Consider the following 15300-nt stretch of genomic DNA (forward strand, 5'->3'; position numbering starts at 1 on the left):
GTCCACAGAACTTTGACCTGTTTCCTGTGCAGAAGGTAGTCTCTGGGAGTGCTACCCAGCTCGCCCAGCCCAGTCAGGGCTGAAGTGCATGAGTCCAGTTGGTACACTGGCTCAAGGGCGATGCTGACATCCACAACAACCAGCTCTGCAGGGTTTCAGGCAGGGATCTCTTCCAGTCGTATCTGGAGATGTTGAGGATGGAACCTGAGACCTTTGACATGCTCACTCTTTGAGCAAAGATCCTTCCCTGGCAGATACACTGTAGCTTCCTACTCTCTGGACTCACAGATGTCCATGGAGGCGCAGGCCAATTCTGTGTCCAGGGCAGCTGTCTCCCAGCTCCATCTGGTATGCAGGATGAGACCCTCCCTGCCCGCGGACTGTCTCGCCAGAGTGGTGCATGCTCTAGTTATCTCCTGCTTGGACTACTGCAATGCGCTCTATGTGGGGCTACCTTTGAAGGTGACTTGGAAACTACAACTAAGGATTTCTTGCCCTGCTGCTCCTGGCTGGCCACAGTGGGAGAGCGAGATACAGGGCTCGATGGGCCTTTAGCCCTGCTCTGAAGGGCTTTTCTTACACTCTCAAGTCAGGTGTTGACTCTTGAACTTGTGGGGAAAGCCTCGGAAAAGCATCCAAGTGTATGTCCAGGGGCAGTGAAGTCAACACCTGCTTGGGCATGATCTCCCACCCTACTTTTCCATTAAGCCCAACTGCAGCCCCTACTTCTAACACGTAGGCAAATGATTTACCGTATTTTTCGCTCCATAAGATGCACTTTTTCCCTCCTAAAAAGTAAGGGGAAATGTCTGTGCGTCTTATGGAGCGGATGTGTGGTCAATCGCTGGCTCCCTTTCCGGCCACGGCCCCTTGCCCAGGCCTTCATTGTTGAATGTTCTGCAGATGGAGGCTATTTGTTTCCACAGCGACATGTGATTGGCTGATTAGATTATCTGTCTGGAAACTGTAAAAACGGCTCTCTTTCCTTGCCTAAAGAAGTTGTACAACTATGAGCTGATCCCCCTAAAAAAGGGAGCTTTCCTCCTTTCCTCCTCTAAAAACTAGTTGTGTCTTATGGTCAGGTATCTGTCTGGAAGATGTAAAAACGGCTCCCTTTCCTTTCCTAAAGAAGTTGCACAACTGTGAGCTGATCCTTAAAAAAACAGGGCTTTCCCCCTTTGCAAAAGAAGCTGCACAACTATGAGCTGATCCTCAAAAAACGGGGCTTTCCTCCTTTCCTCCTCTAAAAACTAGATGCGTCTTATGGTCAGGTGTGTCTTATGGAGCAAAAAATACGGGTAGCTCCTCTGCCTACAGTATGCTCCTCAAAGCTGTGACCATAGGACCAGACTTCTCCAGACACTGGGCAAATGCACACACACCACCCTGCTTTCCCTGCTCTGGAAGCCTGGCTGAGAACGGGCCACCACTCCAGCTTGCTCGGCCATCATCTCCCATGTTGTTTTGGAGGCTGGAAACTGGCCTGCAATTGACCCAGCTCCACCACTCTTGGTACGCCTCCTTGCAGGAAATCTGGAGCCACAAATGCTTTGAAAGAAAGGGGGTGGGAAAGACACGGCTTCTCCTCGCCTTGGCCACATTTGCACCACACATTCAAAGCGCTATGATACCACTTTAAACCAAAGCTGTCAACTTTCCCCTCTTCTTGCGAAGAATCCTATTCGGAATAAGGGAATTTCCCTTTGAAAAAGGGAAACGTTGACAGCTATGCTTTAAACAGTCACGGTTCCCCCTCCCAAAGAATCCTGGGAAGCAGCGATTTCCGCAGTGCCTTGGGAAGAGGGACTGACTGTTAAAACACCCTGGAAATTGTAGTTCTGGGAGGGGAATAGGGCAGAACTCTCCAGCTGCCGATCATGGCTGTGCTGGATAGCAGTTCAAGCAACAACCATGTTTCCATGATGGTGGCTTCTAATCTTGTAAGGAGGGAGGGTGGAATTTTCTTTCACCTCCTCTTCTCATCCAGCCCCTCTTTGCTCAATTTTAAATGCATGACAGTGACACTGACAAAATCTCAAATGCCACAAGGGTGGGGGGTGACAGAGGGAGTAGGTGTTATAAGCCCGGAATATCCAAGGCACCCAGATGCAATTATTAAATTTAAACACCGCCCCCCACAAATAAACCCCAACAAAATCTTCAAGCTGAAATTCCAGAATTACAAACGCAACTTGGATGTTTCAATCCAGTTGGAACCAAAAGTGTTTTTCCTGAAATGCTTTGTCCAGAGACTTCCCCCCACTTCCCCTGCCGACATCCCAAAACGCAGCCACAAAAACAGGGGGAAGAAATTCTCTCTCTTACACACACACATTTAAACGGGGCTTCAAGCATTGAAATTCAAACTTCTTTCATGGTTTCAGAATGTGGGATTGGACGATGATGGCATTTGAAATTTGTTTCGGCTCCAGTTAATTCCTATGAATGAGAGCAAAGGAAGCTCCTTTAATGCTGTTTTCCATTCCCGCCCCCTCTCTTCCTGGTTCCAGATTTATTTATTTTTTACAAGAGGAAAAAGAAGCACCACCATGACAAATTCCGGAGGAAGGAAAACTCCGTGTAGAAGTGTAAGCGTTCTAAAAGTTAAATGGCCGCCGAGATGAAATTATATATATATGTATATACGTGTGTGATAGTTTGTATATATAATTTTTTTTTTTTACATACATACATATATATGTCCAAACAGTGCAAATGGATGTACATTTCTATATCCAGTTTGTTTAAAAAAAAAAAGGAAAAGGAAAGAACAGGAAAAAAACCCCCAGCAGAGTCCATCTTTGAACAACAGGAAGGGGGGCAAACTATGGGGGGGAGAAGACCCCCCCCCATAATTTTCGGTGGTAAGAAACGGGATTCCCCGCTCCCACCTCCCTCGCTTCCCACCCTTCCTGCTTCCAACAGCTTGGCTGGATCTCTGCCTGCCCCCCCCACCCCCAGTTGATTTAACATGAAATTCACAAATGGTATTATTAATATTTAGTTTTAAGGGCTTTAATACAATAAACCATTTTCCCCTCTCTCTTTTTCGTTTTTAAAAGTGTTAATTTTCAGGAAGGAGGGGCGGGGAAAGGGATAATACGTTTTGCTTCTCGGTTTGTCCGTCTGTGTGTGTGTGTCTGTGTGTGGTTGTCTGTTTTTGTCCATGGCGGCCGCGAGGCTAAGTCGTAATGTCTCTGTGCTGTGTCCGCATCATCTGAAAGATGTTCTGGAAGGGAGACCAAAAGAGAGAGAACGACGGCTGAGATACCAAGAGAAGCAATGGAAAAAGTGATCTACGGACACAGACCCTCCCCACAAAATCTGCCTTAAATGCTGCCAGGGTTGCGAAAGCATTCCTGGTGAACGCTGACAAAATCCTCGGAAGGGGCTTTCATGGGCACCTTCAGTGGCGGGGGAACAGCAGGAGGCAAAAGTTAATAAAAGGAGGTTGGCTGGCCGGACAGCCAGCAGACCCAAGGTCCTTGGGCTCAAGCACACACCGCCTTGCCCTAGAGTGATGGAAAGTCAGTTTCCCCAGGCAAAGAAACTACAAATCCCAAGATTTCAAGCAGGAAGAGTGATACTGGGCATGCTCAGAAGAGCACTTTCAAAGCAGGGATTGGGGGAGGACCACCCGTGGTGCACAGATGATGTTGGGATTCCCAAATCCTTGACCACTGCGCCACGCCAATTACCACTTCAACTGCAAATTATTATTATGCTAAGCCCACAATGTATGCACGTGAAACTCGTGCGCATTCAGCTTGACATGTATGGCAGGAAATATATAAATAAAGGGGGGCGGAAAGAGAGCAGGGTTCTGGGGGAAATGACTTTGGCAACCCCACCCACCAATGAACCCAACCTGCTTTGGCTGTTTGCAGTTTTGGCCTTAGGCGCAATCCCCAGAATGGAACGAACTCCCGCAGTAAGCTGCAGGCTTAACTTTATTAATAATATTAAAGGTAAAGGGACCCCTGACTATTAGGTCCAGTCGTGACCGACTCTGGGGTTGCGGCGCTCACCTCGCTTTACTGGCCGAGGGAGCCGGCGTACAGCTTCCGGGTCATGTGGCCAGCAGAACTAAGCCGCTTCTGGCGAACCAGAGCAGCGCACGGAAACGCCGTTTACCTTCCCACCAGACCTACTGATCTACTTGCACTTTGACGTGCTTTCAAACTGCTAGGTTGGCAGGAGCAGGGACCGAGCAACGGGAGCTCACCGCGTCGCGGGGATTCGAACCGCCGACCTTCTGATCAGCAAGCCCTAGGCTCTGTGGTTTAGACCACAGCGCCACCCGTGTCCCTATTAATATTATTAGCAACACTCAGAAACTGCTGTTTTGAGCCAGATCAAGTCTTGGAAGACGTCTCGGCCCAGTTTGAAACGGGGCGCCTCTTTGAAGCAGACCAGAGAGTGGGGTTAGCTCTTCCCAACCTCAAACACGTTCCGCACAACACGGAAAAGAAGCAGAGCTCTTATCCTGCACTTGCGCTAGAAAACTGGGGGCTTGGGAGGGTCCTCATCCCCTTACCTTGCTGCACATGTTGTCTTTACTGCAGTTCTTGTTATCCTTGTCTGTCGCCTCTTCCTCCACCTTTGAAAGGACAGGATTGTTTTAAGAGGAGGTATGGAAGCGAGCGGTGGCCAATCAGCTCCAGGAGCAGAGGTGTCAGCCCCGCCTCTTCCTCCACCCTTCCAATCAAACCTCTTGAGGTCCACCTTGACAGATCGCTTGTCTTCCCCAAACCAGGTGCACCTCCAAATGGGCTTTGACCACCTGCACTGTTCCTGCCAGCCCCAACGTCACATGGCTAGGTCAGCAGGGGATTGTGGGAGTCCGAAACATCTGGAGGTGCACTAGGTGGGGTGGGAAGACTAAGGAGGCAACCAGGAATTTGGAGGCAGCATTCCACTGGCTCCCAGCAATAATAAAAATGCCAGCTCTTCCAGTTCTTGGCTTGCACGTGCCACATAAGAGCCCTGAAGCTAGATGAGGCCAACGGGCTCTTCTAATTCAACAGCTTCTTTCTCACGGGGGGGAAACAGATTCTTCCAGCAAGTCCACAGGTGGGGCTTAGGGCCCTCATAATTACGGGACTGCCTCTCCTGGTCTGCCCCGCAAAGGACCTTAAGGTCCATGAATAACCATAGCTTAGAGGTCCCGGGCCCTAAGGAGGCCAGACTATCCTCCCCCAGGGCCAGGGCCTTCTCAGTGATGGCTCCGACCTGGTGGAATGCTCTGTCCCATGAGACCAGGGCCCTGCAGGATTTAACCTCCTTCCGTTGGGCCTGTAAGACAGAGCTATTCCACCTAGCTTTTAATTTGAATTCAGCCTGATCTTTTATTTCCCTTCTCTTCCCTCCCCCTCCCCTTTTATGAAGATCATCCGCTCTGAGACCCCACAGCTAATTCTCCCCTGGCCTCCTCGCTGGCCCAAGTAGGACCAATTCAGCCAGCTAGCCCTGGGGATTATCCAGTGCTTATTTCCCCTAAATTGATTTTGGATTTTTATTGTTATTCATGTTTTTATACTGCATTTTATGCTGCTTTTACAATTAAGTGTTTTAAATTTGTTGTTAGCCGCCCTGAGCCTGGTTTTTGAACTGGGAAGGGCAGGATATAAATAAAAAAATATTTTGATGATGATGATGATGATGAAGGCAAGAGCCCTCCACAATGTTACTCATAAGACAAGCCCTACCGGATCAGGCCAAAGAGGGACCACCTAGTCCAGCATCCTGTTCGCAAAATAGCCAACCAGATGCTCTAGTACAGCCTTTCTCAACCTGTAGGTCCCCAGATGTTGTTGAAGTACAACTCCCATCACCCCTAGCTAGCAAGGCCAGAGCTCAGGGATGATGGGAGTTGTAGTCCAACAATATCTGGGGACCCACAAGTGGAGAACCGCTGCTCTAATAGGAAGCCTGCAAGCAGGAACCAGCCAAGCACAAGACAGCGATAGACATGAACAGGGTCTCTGCCCTCTTGCGAAAGGAGCATCTCTTAGTGGCTGCTGCAGAACCACTTTGCAAAACCCTTTCCCAACCTGGCAGACAAGTTTTGCCAGTCTTGCACACTGAGAACCGTAGGGAAGATATCTCCTTGTGGAAGGCAAAAACACGCTTTGCATCACCATAAATGACGCCAAACGGGACTCCTCACCTCTTTCCGCCACTTGAGCTCGCAGAACACTCGCTCAAAACATTCGTGCATGTAGTTAAACTGCAATGGGGTGGGAGAGAGAGAAAGAGAAAACACAACCATCTCTCAGGGCTGAGGGTTTGCACCTCTCATCCGGCTCCGCCATCCCAGCCGCAGCTGAACCGACCAGACGCCTCTTCCCCCCAAAAGGTCAGAGGCTGGTGCCCCCTGGTGGCAGCTCCAAAAGCATCGCTAGATATTCCGTGCCCCTGCCGCCTCCCCGATGCCTCGCTGTCTCCCCCGTCGGCCCACACTCACGTAAGGGGTGAAGATCTTCACCCAGCGTGGCTTCTTTTCCCCCCGCGCGTATTCGAAGCAGAACGCCATGCCTTCCTCGTCGGTGTCCCATCGCTGCATCTCGTCCCATTCGAAGGCTATTACCTGGTTCTGGGAGAGCGGAGAGCGGGCAGAGGTGTCATCGAGAAGGAACGAAGACCTCCATGGGTGTGGGGGCCTTTCAGCCGCTCTTGCCCCACTGCGGAGACCCACCCCAACCGCCCCAGCCAGGGACCCCTGGCGGCTGACCTCTAGCTGGCCCTCCTCGGTGCAGGCATGGAGTTTAAAGTGCTTGATGCTGATGGCTGTGATCACGTGACCCTTCCGCCGCGAGTCGCAGGAGCAGTGCGGGAAGATGATCTCGTTGTAACCCTCGCAGGTCCGCAGCATGTTCAGGTACTGCAGGGGAGGAGGCCGCAGGAAGTGAGGGGGGATAGAGGATGATGCACCCTCCCTGCTTTCTAATCTGATTGGCTGAAAGGCCAGCCAATCAAGCACAGTCAGCGCTGCTCCCACATCCCGCTTCTTAGGGTTAATTATAAAGTGACGCTTGCGCATTTATTTGCTCATTTAAGAGGATTTAAAAGCCTCGATAAAATGCTTCCCAACCCTGCCCATCCAATACTGGAACAGTAAAATAATTAACGGCGTATCGGCTTGTAATTCATTTCACTCAATTTTAACTCTCCTATCTAAAAGTAATTTTTTGTGTACAGTTCTCTCCCCCTTTTTCCTTTATCGGCTTCCTACTTACCCTTCTCTTTTAATAGATCAAAATCAATAAAAAGTTAGACTATATTAGGAAAGCATAACCAGCATTAGACTAAACGTCTTTGAAAACGCCAACGTTAAAATTGGTAAAGGCACAAAACGAGGCTGTCCTCTCTCACTGCTGCTCTTGGCTATTCATTACTAGGGAACCTCCGGGAACAGCAGCGAGGGAGGTTTTCAGACATTAAGGGCTATGAAACGCACAACATGAAATCAGTTTATTTGCAGATGATGCCGCTCTTTTGATTTCCGATCCAATCCCATCCATCGCCAAGATTAAAACTTTATTAACTCGATGCAGTCAATGTGATCAATTCTAAACATGAAATACCAATCAAAGGAGAGGGAAAGGATCTTAAAAACTCAAGTTACAAAATTCCGCATACGATATAGGAAAGGCATTTCGCTGCTTCCAGGCGCTACAGCCCAGCAGCCCAGGAACAGCAAAGCCCACATCCCAGAATGCCTTTCTCCGAATGGGGGGGGGTAGGGGGCCTTCCCTTACCATGACCATCTTCCGTTGCTCACAGAGCTTCTGCAGCTGGTAGGACTTCTCCTCGGCTTTAATGTACCCCTTCTTCACGTCATCAACAGCCTGGATGACATAAGAAGCATTCAGAGACCGGCCTGGTTCTTCGACTAGGGCCAACGCCAGTATTTTTTGTTTCTCCTTGGCTCGGCTACCACAATATCACCCGGGTGTGCCTAGACCAGTTTTGATCACCCTCCATTCCACTCCACTGTCGATCTCCGTGTTTTGCTTCAAACGCCACGCCAGCTCCTGACGTCCTGTCATTAGGACTTCCAAGTTTCTAGTCCTTATGCTTAAAGCCCTAAACGGCCTTGGTCCAGTATATCTAAAGGAGCGTATCCACCCCCATCGTTCTGCCCGGACACTGAGGTCCAGCTTCAAGGGCCTTCTGGCGGTTTCCTCCCTGCGAGAAGCCAAGTTACAGGGAACCAGGCAGAGGGCCTTCTCGGTGGTGGCGCTTGCCCTGTGGAACGCCCTCCCACCAGATGTCAGAGAGTACAACAACTACCAGACTTCTAGACAACATCTGAAGGCATCTGAAGGCAGTTTGATGCATTACTGTATTTTAATATTGTGTTGGAAGCTGCCCAGAGTGGCTGGGGAAGCCCAGCCAGATGGGTGGGGTATAAATAATAAATTATTACTATTATTATTATTATTATATAAAGGTATTTTTAACAGGCATCCTACGACCGCCTGACATACAGTCTAGCATTTTGATTCTGTGTCTGTCAGCTTTATTAATCTGCACTGTTATTAGTTTTATCAAAGGTAACTGCTGATTGTTATAGAATGTTTTAATGGTCTGCTGACTGCCTGTAAAGAAAGCGAAGTTCAGGTAACTTGCAATTTACTTACATTTTACGTTTGCAATTGCAGCTTTGTGGGGGTGGGGCGTAATAAATAAATAAATGGAGAGTGGAGGAAATCCACTCTGCATTTATTTATTACACACACACACACACACACACACACACACACACAAACACCTGCACTAATATGCAATGGCAGCACCCCGAGTCCCCATGCCACCTTCCCAAAGCCAGGTGAGCAAGGTGCTGGACTTCTGGCCCTGCCACCTCCTCCCCAAAGGCAAGCAAGCAGCCCTGCACCCTTGCAGTGAGTGGGCCCGGTTCCAGGGGTTCCTGGCTTTGCACAATTTTGCTCATATGCGCAGTAAGCAGGGACATAAACCCCTGTGTAAGATGCGAGTCACTTGTAGTACAGTGGACGCTCGGGTTGCGAACGTGATCCGTGCAAGAGGCACGTTCGCAACCCACAGGGTTCGCAACCCGCAGTGCTGCGTCTGCACACACACGGGTTGCGATTCGACGCTTCTGCGCATGCGCAAAGTGCAATTTAGCGCTTCTGCACATGCGCGACCGCCAAAACCCAGAAGTAACCCGTTCCGGTACTTCCAGGTTTCGGCGCGTCCATAACCTGGAAAAAAGCAACCTGAAGAGTCTGTAACCCGAGGTATTGACTGTATTCTGAAAGAGGGAGGAAAACCTCTCTGCCCACTGTCACTATGCCATGTATAATTTTAAGCACTTCATGCTACCCCAGCTGCCTTTTACCTCCTTCTCCCGCTCCCTGGAAAGATTGCAACTGACATGTCACATATGGTCCTCTCGTGTCTCTACAGGCACTGTGCGCGTGAGACCCTCTGCAATCTGGGGGCGCCTTCAAAAAGAAGAGCCTGCGAGGAGACGGACGGACACACATACACAAAGACCGTGTGAGTACAGAGACCACCCGAGGGCGCCCACCTGGTGGAAGAAATAGGTGACCGCCAGGTCGTTGTCGTTCAGAAGGACCTCCTCCTCCGTGGTGAAGAGCCACTTCCGGATCGTCAGGCAGGTCCCTGGCACAGCCGAGGTGTAGTTCTGCACGTAGAGCTTGTGGGGAAACTCGTTGGGCGCCAGCTTCCGCACTGTGTGGTGGTGGTGGGGGAATGCAGAAATGTGAAGGGGAGGAGGAGGAGGAGGAAGTGAAGGATTGGTACCACATATGCAGAGGGTGCTCATTTAACTCCCCGCTCCGCCCACGGACCCATAGACAAAGATGCCTAAACTCAAACCAGATCCTTTTAAACTATTTCACTGCCTAATTCCAGTGGGTGGCCCTGAATTACAATATTCTGGGTTGTGGGGAGAGAGAAAAGCTGATTTACCGTATTTTTCACTCTGTAAGACGCACTTTTTCCCTCCTAAAAAGTAAGGGGAAATGTGTGTGCGTCTTATGGAGCAAATGCAGGCTGTGCGGCTATCCCAGAAGCCAGAACAGCAAGAGGGATCGCTGCGCAGCACTCCCTCTTGCTGTTCTGACTTCTGGGATTCAGAATATTTTTTTTCTTGTTTTCCTTCTCCAAAAACTAGGTGCGTCTTATGGTCAGGTGCGTCTTATGGAGCGAAAAACATGGTACTTCCTCCGCAACGCGTAGAATCTTATAAAGGTATCATGCATTTCCCCCCACTTAGCAGTTTCTCGTTTTTTCTGGATTTTGTCTGCTGCTTGAGCTTTTCCCTCCTAGGGAAGGGGCTCAAGGAAATCTCTGAACATGCAGAAGACAGACACACACCCCACACACTCTGAACCTCCCACCCGGCTTCAGGCCTCACCAAATGAGTGATTGATCACTTCAAACAAGGCAAAGTAGTTGGCGGTTGTGCTGTCCATCCCAACTTTGGCAGCAACAGCCTGGAGGGCAAGAAGAGGGAGAAGAGAAAGAATAAGCATCAGACAAACTGGGGGGGGGCAGTGGTTAATCCCTGGGACAGTGCAAGGCACAGCAGGGCTGCCTCTGGGCACACGACTATCCCTTCAAGGGATGCTAATACACACACAGAACGGCTGGCAGGGTTGTCACTTGCAGAACATTCTTCCATCTTTCGTGCCCTTGGGTTTCGTTATTCTGGTCTCAAGCATATCAATAAATATCTCAAATTATATCAATAAACAGCTCAAATAGCTCAAATCGCCTGTTCAGGCCTTCCCACAACTGTCGCCACTGAGTACGCGGGCTGATAATGTGAAAGCAAGTCAGTCTACAGCCGTTAGCTGCAGCTGGGATTTCAACCGCCCAGCAGTGGAAAAGCTTTCAGAAAATCTACCTCTGTCTTTGTGTCATATACGAACGTATGGACTTTGGCTATAGCAGGGGGAAATAACATCAATTGCATACCTCCAGAAGGACAGAGGACTCAGAACGCTTTTATGTCAGCTGGTGGGACTTTATTTCTTATGGTTTGGACACAGTGTGATGAAATACCCTGCTGTTGCACCTTTGGGTTGTTAGTAAAGGTCATTATGTTACAATAAAAACATGAATAAAAAACCCCTCTCAAGTCAGTATTTATCTATATATATACACACACTGGTAGATTACATTATATGTGTCAATTCTCTACATTCTGTCATGCTGACCAAGTGACAGGGCTGAATGCAGACAGGGGCTCACTCTGTTAGCCAAGATGTTTTCATTTGCTTTTAATGCTGTGGCCCACCCTGGCACCTTGGAGCAGTGTTTCCCAACTTTGGGTCTCCAGCTGTTTTGGGACTACAATTCCCATCATCCCTGGCCACTAGTCCTGCTAGCTAGGGATGATGCGAGTTGTAGTGTGGTGGAGTCTCCTTCTTTGGAGGTCTTTAAGCAGAGGCTTGACAACCATATGTCAGGAGTGCTCTGATGGTGTTTCCTGCTTGGCAGGGGGTTGGACTCGATGGCCCTTGTGGTCTCTTCCAACTCTATGATTCTATGATTCTATGTTTCTAAGTAATAATCATAATAGGTTCCACTGTACCTTAGGGCTGTTTGTAAAGGTTCTTATGTTACAACAGTAATAGTAGCAGTAATAATAATAATAATAATAATAATAATAATAATAATAATAATAATGAAAAGTGGGTGAGCTGCTAATTCTCAAGCCAGACTCTGAGGCCAGAGGCATGAAGCCTGACCCAACCCCCACATCTGCTTGTTATTTTAGAGCAGCGGTTCTCAACCTGTGGGTCCCCAGATGTTGTTGGACTACAACTCCCATCATCCCTGAGCTCTGGCCTTGCTAGCTAGGGGTCATGGGAGTTGTAGTCCAACAACATCTGGGGACCCACAGGTTGAGAAAGGCTGTTTTAGAGCAAGGACTGAGTGCAGCTTCTTCTTGCAAAGTGATTCAGGCTTTGGAGACAGTTAGGTCAGCTCTTTGCAATTCAGCCAGTTTCAATTCCCAATATTAAGGCGGTGGGGGAGGTGTGAGAGGAGGAGGAAAGGGCCGGGGCTCTGAACTGAGCAGGGGTGGGAAAGGCTGGCGACAATGGCCTGGCCTTCTAGCTTCCTCTGCTTGGCGCGGAGAGCCTGCCAAGGCCTCATTCTGCTACTGAAGGCAGGCAAAGAGCCACTCATAATGGCACACCCCAGTGCAGACAGCCACGAAGGGTGCCCCACACTTCCCTTTTCGTGTCTCTCAGGGTGGAGTTTTCCCACAGAAACGACTCAGTGTGTCACGTGCAGAATGTGAAGTTAAGCCTGGAGATACCCTCTGTCTGAAACCCGAGACAGCTGCTGCCTGCCTGTGCAGACAATGCTGAGCTGGATGGAGCAAGAGTCTGGGCTCGGTATAAGGCAGCTTCTCACATTTCTCAAAGTCTACAGAGTCTTCCTTAAAAACAGCGCATAGAGTAAAGAAATCCGAGCCTCTTTCTTTCTTTCTTTCTTTCTTTCTTTCTTTCTTTCTCTGTTGCCAGTGAGGAATCACATCCCTAGATGCCGCCCTGCCCTCCTCACCTGATACACCTGGTCCGTGGTGCTGTTCTTTTTGACCCTGACGGTCACTGTTGTGATGTCTGGAAGCGCCACTCTGAGCTCCACGTCTGACACGCCGTTGTAGTTCTAGGGTACAAGGGCAGGAAGATAAAGCCAGGATTTATTGTTTTTGTTTAAAGTATGCCTCTCACGCTCCAGTCCCAGGTTTTTAAGGCTGGTTTTTCCAGGGCGTAAGGAAAGGATCTTCAGCTATGAGGAGCGATGTCGCAAAGAGAGAGGGAAAGAGAGGGGAGCCAATAATAATAATAGTAATTTATTATTTATACCCCGCCCATCCGGCTGGGTTTCCCCAGCCACTCTGGGCGGCTTCCAACAAAAGATTAAAATACAGTAATACACCAAACATTAAAAGCTTCCCTAAGCAGGGCTGCCTTCAGATGTCTTCTAAAAGTCTGGTAGTTGTTGTTCTCTTTGACATCTGGTGGGAGGGCGTTCCACAGGGCGGGTGCCACCACCAAAAAGGCCCTCTGCCTGGTTCCCTATAACTTGGCTTCTCGCAGGGAGGGAACTGCCAGAAGGCCCTCGGCATTGGACCTCAGTGTCCAGGCAGAACGATGGAGGTGGAGACGCTCCTTCAGATATACTGGACTGAGACCGTTTAGGGGGAGGGAGGAGAGCTTTGGCCGAGGGAGCCGGAGTACAGCTTCCGGGTCATGTGGCCAGCAGGACTAAGCCGCTTCTGGCGAACCAGAGCAGCGCACGGAAACGCCGTTTACCTTCCTGCCGGAGCGGTACCTATTAATCTACTTGCACTTTGACGTGCTTTCGAACTGCTAGGTTGGCAGGAGCAGGGACCGAGCAACGGGAGCTCACCCCGTCGCGGGGATTCGAACCATGACCTTCTGATTGGCAAGTCCTAGGCTCTGTGGTTTAACCCACAGCACCACCCGCGTCCCTTATACTTTTAGAAGTATACCTTGCTCCAAAGGAGCCCGGGGCAGCAAAAGGATCGATACTAATACAACTAAGACTTATTTAAACAGGTTCAATACAACCTTCTAAAAAAATGATTTAAAACTCATAAAAGCCATCACTTGTCCTTAAAATAATTTCAGAATTTCCAGGAAGGGAACTTTCAGCTATCAAATGCCTGCATGAACAGGGGTGGGTGGGTGGGTGTCTTCCCCACAAATGAGGAACTACCACTAAAAAAAACCCCTGTGACAGGTCAGGCAGCCCCCCGTGGCAGTAGCACCACCCACCTGCTGATGGCTGGACCTGAGATGGTTGATACAGAGGAAGGTGCTCTTTGAGACGCCTGGGTCCCCAAGCCCCATGGCTCAGAAGGCTCTTTGCCTGAAGGGCCAAGGGCAGCTTCTATCTACACCCACAAAGGAGGCTAGCTATGCATGTACAGGGGGGGGCCTTTCCCCCAGGACACCTTGTTCTGCCTTTCCCGTTTGTTGAGATGCATGTCCCGCTCTTCTGCCAACTATGTCCTCCGCAAAGAGGCTCAAAGTATGCCGCTCATAAAAATGAAATGAAATGTGACGGGCCAATCCACTTAAACAGAAAGCAGGAGTGTGGGTGTGAGTTTTTGAAAAACAACAACTAAGAACTCAAAATACACATGATTTCCCAACTCTCCTGAAATGCCTGGCAGGAAAAGTCATTGCTGAGCTTCTCAGAGCTCTAAACAACTTGATGAGAGAAGCCAGGGATTGAACCTACAGACTTTTGTTAATTATTTATTGGGGGGGGGGTTGCACTGATAGCCCACCATTTTCTGCAAAGAGCTCAAGATGGTGCGCATGGTTCTGTCCCTCATCATTTAATCCCCATAACAATCCTGTGAAGTAGGTGAGGCTGAGAGGCAGCGACTGGCCTAAGGTCACCCACTGAGTTTCATGGGCAAGTGGGGATTTGAACCCTGGTCTCCAAGGACTTAGTCCAACACCCTAAAGGTAAAGGGACCCCTGACCATGAGATCCAGTCGTGGCCGACTCTGGGGTTGCGGCGCTCATCTCGCTTTATTGGAGTCGGCGTACAGCTTCCAGGTCATGGGGCCAGCAGGACTAAGCGGCTTCTGGCGAACCAGAGCAGTGCACGGAAACAGCGTTTACCTTCCCGCCAGAGTGGTACCTATTTATCTACTTGCACTCTGACGTGCTTTCGAACTGCTAGGTTGGCAGGAGCAGGGACAGAGCAACGGGAGCTCACCGCGTTGCGGGGATTCGAACCGCCGACCTTCTGATCGGCAAGTCCTAGGCTCAGTGGTTTAGACCACAGCGCCACCCAGGTCCCTCTCCAACACTCTAGGGCATACTTTAAGCATCAACTGCACATGCTCTGGCACCTCCCTTGAAGAGTCCGGTTTTTTGCTCGCCTACCTCATCTGACTCTGACAAGAACTCCTGCATGATGTCGCTCTCCCCGATGACCCGGATGGAACACACTGCAGAGGGAAGGAGAACGGCTCAGTTAACAGGAGGGAAGTTGGTACAAAAATGGTATTATACATCTGTAAGGTTATATCATACAGTGGTGCCCCGCAAGACGAATGCCTCGCAAGACGGAAAACCCGCTAGACGAAAGGGTTTTCCGTTTTGGAGGTGCTTCGCAAAACGAATTTCCTATGGGCTTGCTTCGCAAGACGAAAATGTCTTGCGAGTTCCTGCGTTGTTTTTTTCCTTTCCCCCCCCCCTTTTTCTAAGCCGCTAAGCCGCTTATCTGCTTATCCGATAAGCCGAT

The 15300-nt window shown here is 49.6% G+C and overlaps 1 protein-coding gene and 1 long non-coding RNA gene across 3 annotated transcripts in view; one reads left to right on the forward strand and one right to left on the reverse strand.

The window, feature by feature from the left end:
* Nucleotides 1–6251, forward strand: part of LOC309330183 — a 37846-nt gene extending 31595 nt beyond the window's left edge. The window contains exon 2 of the long non-coding RNA XR_014151353.1: nt 5188–6251. This is a non-coding gene — a long non-coding RNA (uncharacterized lncRNA). The remainder of the gene's footprint in view (nt 1–5187) is intronic.
* Nucleotides 3000–15300, reverse strand: part of SNX27 (sorting nexin 27) — a 40797-nt gene continuing 28496 nt past the window's right edge. For both annotated transcript variants that reach the window (XM_081841053.1, XM_081841052.1), the window contains exons 4-13: nt 14940–15004; nt 12571–12675; nt 10409–10487; nt 9557–9720; nt 7761–7850; nt 6734–6883; nt 6467–6595; nt 6170–6229; nt 4538–4600; nt 3000–3229 (exon numbers count right to left, since the gene is read on the reverse strand). In XM_081841053.1, coding sequence (XP_081697179.1) covers nt 3182–3229; nt 4538–4600; nt 6170–6229; nt 6467–6595; nt 6734–6883; nt 7761–7850; nt 9557–9720; nt 10409–10487; nt 12571–12675; nt 14940–15004 — 953 coding nt within the window. In that variant the 3' untranslated portion in view covers nt 3000–3181. The remainder of the gene's footprint in view (nt 3230–4537; nt 4601–6169; nt 6230–6466; nt 6596–6733; nt 6884–7760; nt 7851–9556; nt 9721–10408; nt 10488–12570; nt 12676–14939; nt 15005–15300) is intronic.

The sequence above is a fragment of the Podarcis erhardii genome (assembly GCF_964252035.2).
Source record: "Podarcis erhardii genome assembly, chromosome: 15".
Lineage (NCBI taxonomy): Eukaryota > Metazoa > Chordata > Lepidosauria > Squamata > Lacertidae > Podarcis > Podarcis erhardii.